The sequence below is a fragment of the Archocentrus centrarchus genome, chromosome 12, assembly GCF_007364275.1.
Source record: "Archocentrus centrarchus isolate MPI-CPG fArcCen1 chromosome 12, fArcCen1, whole genome shotgun sequence".
NCBI lineage: Eukaryota > Metazoa > Chordata > Actinopteri > Cichliformes > Cichlidae > Archocentrus > Archocentrus centrarchus.
Genome location: NC_044357.1, coordinates 16,855,978 through 16,860,363, shown reverse-complemented (window position 1 = coordinate 16,860,363; position 4,386 = coordinate 16,855,978). Strand labels below are relative to the sequence as shown.

The window sequence follows — 4,386 nt, the reverse complement described above, 5'->3', positions numbered from 1 at the left end:
TCCGTAATGTTTCCGGAGAGAATACGGGAAGATCTGATCTGTCACCGATGTTTAAATGGATATTATCCAGATATTATCTGGATTTGTAACGGATGTTCATTCAGAGTTAGGATTTTTCAGGGTCCAATCTTGTCAGTTTGCAGAGAAATCTCCAAAATGTATCTGTCAAAGATCCAGTGCACATTCGTCGGGATATTGTCCGTATCTGTGATAGATACAGAGGTATCATACCTTGGATAGTACCGTATTTATTCCAGTGGCAGTTTGTTCTCCATCCAATCTAAAACCTTGAAGGGATGCATGCGGATTAATAAGATAAATGACACCAAAAAGCCATTATGAGTTACTGAGAGTAAAATGATGGGAAAATGACAGTTTTATTAATTTAAAATTAAATCTACACCTGCTGAATCCATTATATACACATGTACTATTCTTGCATTAGGAGTTTGTGAGATAGGAAATCCAATGACTTCAGGATCCCCTCATTTTCCAGAAAAAAATGCAGCTGAATTAGGTCCTTCTCAGCTGGATGACAGGATGGACTGAAGGCACACCGTCTCCACATATATATATTAGGGGTGGGACTCGATTAAAAAAATTAATCAAATTAATTACAAGCTTTGTAATTAATTAATCGAAATTAATCGCATTTTAATCGCATTTCAATATTTGACATGAGAAATATTAATTTAAGTTTGGTTGATGAATGAATCAATATACATAAGCTTAAACTTCAAAATTTTGTTTATTTTCCCACCAGTCTACTACACAGACCAATGAAGGGTGGAAGTGCTCCTGTGATAAGCAAACACCTGAAATTAAAGTTAAGCATCGTAACTGGATAGTTTTATTCAACATTAATGTCTCATAGTTGGAAATTAATCATTAGCTCAGCTGTATTCCTTGATGTTGAAATGTGTTATGCTTGTTTTAACAGCTTATTTTGAATTAAAGACTTAAAATTAAACCACAAAAAGGAGAAAAAGTTCGTTCTCCGTTTAACCAGCTGCTTTTACACAGCTGTGCTTCACACTCAAGGTTGCTAGTCGACATGAGCTACGCAGAGGTGACGGCAGGTGACGCTGATATGAAGGCTAGCTGCTCACTTCCGGCCTTTGTGGTGTTCGTGGGCTGCGAAAGACGTGGGCCGGGTCCTTTGCAGGATGCGGCCCCTAATTTGGACATTGTGCGTCGATATAATCTGTATGCCGGGAACTCGTGCACTGAGAAACGTTCCACGGTGCAAAGTGCGTTAAAATGCGTTAAAATTTTTAATTCGTTAATTTCCCCATAATTAATTAATCAAAATTAACGCGTTAAAGTCCCAGCCCTAATATATATATATATATATATATATATATATATATATATATATATATATATAGAGAGAGAGAGAGAGAGAGAGAGAGACTTGGAAACATGGAATCCTCAGTTTGCTTAGAATTCATTGTGACATCAGAGGATTCTGTCAGAACAAAGGATTCAGCAGAGCCTTTAAGGAAACCTCAGAATCTGCATCTGCATTCAGCATTCAGCACGTCAGTGAGCAGACAGCGACCGTGAAGCTAAACTGGACAGAGAAAAAGGACCTGTTACCCTGGAAAAGGATCATTCTCCAAAGAAAGACCTGATAATGGATACCCATACAAAGATACCCATAAACTCAAAGGACAACTCAGTCCAACACTTTGATTTTGGGATACCTATGATGTGCACCCAGCAGGCTGTAAGTAACAGCTCCCAGTCCAGACCGCCAGTCGTGATGCCCAAGTTGCAAAAGAAGAGTCTGAAGCAAGATGTGACCCCTGCACCACAAACACAGGTGTACATAAAACCAGAAGAAGAAAGGTCAGTGCATCACTTTGATTTTGGGATTCCTGTGAAGTACATCCAGCAGGCTGTAAGTAACAGCTCCCAGCCCAGACCATCAGTCGTGATGCCCAAGTTGCAAAAGAAGAGTCTGAAGCAAGATGTGACCCCTGCACCACAAACACAGGTGTACATAAAACCAGAAGAAGAAAGGTCAGTGCATCACTTTGATTTTGGGATTCCTGTGAAGTACATCCAGCAGGCTGTAAGTAACAGCTCCCAGCCCAGACCATCAGTCGTGATGCCCAAGCTGAAAATGCCTCCCCAAGTGAATCAAGTCAAGGCTGCTGCTGGTCCCAGACCCCGGCCTGTCTCGGCTAAAGAACCACAGCCGTCTACACCCTCTGTTGCTGGAACCTCTGACTCAGGGAGAGGAAAAATCATGGGCAAAAAGGGAGCAGAGAGTGCACGGCTAGAAGCACAAAAGGCTGTCTTGCTGCAAGAAAAAGAGAAATTGAAAGCAGTGCTTGAAACTGTCAATGTCCAGATAGAAATGGGAAAGGCACTGCTTTATAAACAAAAGATCAACACAGCTGGTTCACTCAAAATTGAACAGCTGGAAGCAGCAGCCAATGATGAAAAACAACAGAACATTCAGACCGAGAGGCTCTTAGCAGAACAGCTTGCAGAAACTAAGAGACTGAAGGAAGAGCTGGCCAAGGCACAGAAAAAACTTGAGGAGGAAAAACTTCAGAGGGAGGAGGACGTGTCACGTCTTCAGGCTGAGCACATCAAAATAACATCCATGATGAAAGCAGCAGCAACCAAGGCCCAGGAAGACCTGGAAAATGAGCGGTCACAGTGGCTCCAGGAAAGGTCCACCATCCAGTCAGCTCTGAAATCCCTAAAGGAGTCCATTGATGAGACTATGGAAGAAAAAGATAAATTCATTACTGACGTAATGAATCAAGTCCATCAATTAGAGCAGACTCAAGAGGAGGCTCAGAAAAAGCTGAAGAAGAGATCTCTGAGGAAGAGATTTATGCAACTGTTTAAAAGATCCTGAAGGACCACTGTTGTAATCTCCAACCTCAATCCTGTAAATTTCTCTTCCACCAAAGAACAACAAACTAACAACTAGCCCCAAACGGTCGCGGCAGATGACCACCCCTCCCTGAGCCTGGTTCTGCCGGAGGTTTCTTCCTGTAAAAAGGGAGTTTTTCCTTCCCACCGTCGCCAAGTGCTTGCTCATAGGGGGTTGTTTTGACTGCTGGGTTTTCTGTGTAAGTATTGTAAGGCGAAGCCTCAAGGCGCTTTATATTGTCAGACCCGACAATAATTACACAGAAAACCCAGCAGTCAAAACAATAATATTCACATCAGTAACACGTAATTCTTGATGTGATTTGGGGCTAAATAAATAAAATTGAATTGGACAGCAATCAAAAAAAACAAAGACTAAGGAATTAGATGTATAAGGTTTTAAATTCAAACATTAATAAAGCAATTGAGCAAACAAAACAAAATTTCTTGTCCTGCCTTGGTTTTTTTATGTCCTGTGATTAGCGTTGCATTTCCTGTTTGGGTGAAACAGCTGAATTATTTGCAGCAGCTGCTTCTTTGAGGGGCAGTGCTGTTTACTCACTGTCAGAGGCCACCAGAAGCTCATCTGTAACCTTCACTAATGCTGTTTCTGTACTGTGATCAATTCTGAAACCTGACTGAAACTCTTCAAACAAACCGTTCCTCTGCTGTTGATCCGTTTCAAGGATTTGTGAGAGAAAAGGAAGGTTGAAGATTGGCCTATAATTAGCTAACACAGCTGGGTCAAGAGATTACTTTTTAAGTGATGCTTTAATTAATGCCACCTTAAAAGCCTGTGGTACATAGCCAATAGACATGCTGGTGGTTTGGAGGAAGCAACTATTGAAGTTAACTCAGAATGATCAATTGGAGAGAGAGTTTCATAAATACCAGCAGTGCTGAAAGCAGCCAAACAAGAAGACACGTGGTTGAGATGGTTATGAATCATTTTTTCTCTAATGGTTCAAAAGTCACTAGAAAAAAAAACAAAAAAAAAACATGTCCTGCAGAAAATGTCATGTGAATGCTGAACGCTCAAAGATTGGAGCTGAAATGCCTAAAAATGCTTAAAATAGCTCAAACTTGATTTGCTTAAAGAGCTTAACCAGTTTGAAAAGCTAAAAAAAAAGAAAAGAAAAACTAAGCAATGCTAGGTGGTTGCATAATATTGTTGGTTCAAGTAGATAAACTGCAAGCACTTTGTGCACAGTTAGGTAGTTTAGTTTAGTTAAGTGGTTCCTAACAGTCTGAAATATTCAATCATTTTGATCTCTGGGCTTTTTATGACAGCATGTAAAATGTTGAGAGGTGAAATCTCTCTGTGGTAGAAGTGCAGGAAAAGGGTCATCCACTCTTTAAGTGAACCTACACTGTATTGCCAGAAGTATTCACTCATCTATCTTAATCAATGAATTCAGGCGTTCCAGTCACTTCCACGGCCACAGGTGTATAAACCAAGCACCTAGGCATGCAGACTGCTCCTACAAACAT

At 40.7% G+C, this 4,386-nt stretch overlaps 1 protein-coding gene across 1 annotated transcript; it reads left to right on the top strand.

The window, feature by feature from the left end:
* The first annotated feature begins 1,458 nt into the window (after window positions 1–1,458).
* Window positions 1,459–3,081, top strand: LOC115789775 (MAP7 domain-containing protein 2-like). The gene is made up of 2 exons (XM_030743285.1): window positions 1,459–1,948; window positions 2,123–3,081. The coding sequence occupies exons 1-2, from the start codon at window positions 1,637–1,639 to the stop codon at window positions 2,876–2,878; spliced, it is 1,068 nt and encodes a 355-aa protein (XP_030599145.1). The 5' UTR covers window positions 1,459–1,636; the 3' UTR covers window positions 2,879–3,081.
* Window positions 3,082–4,386: the final 1,305 nt, after the last annotated feature.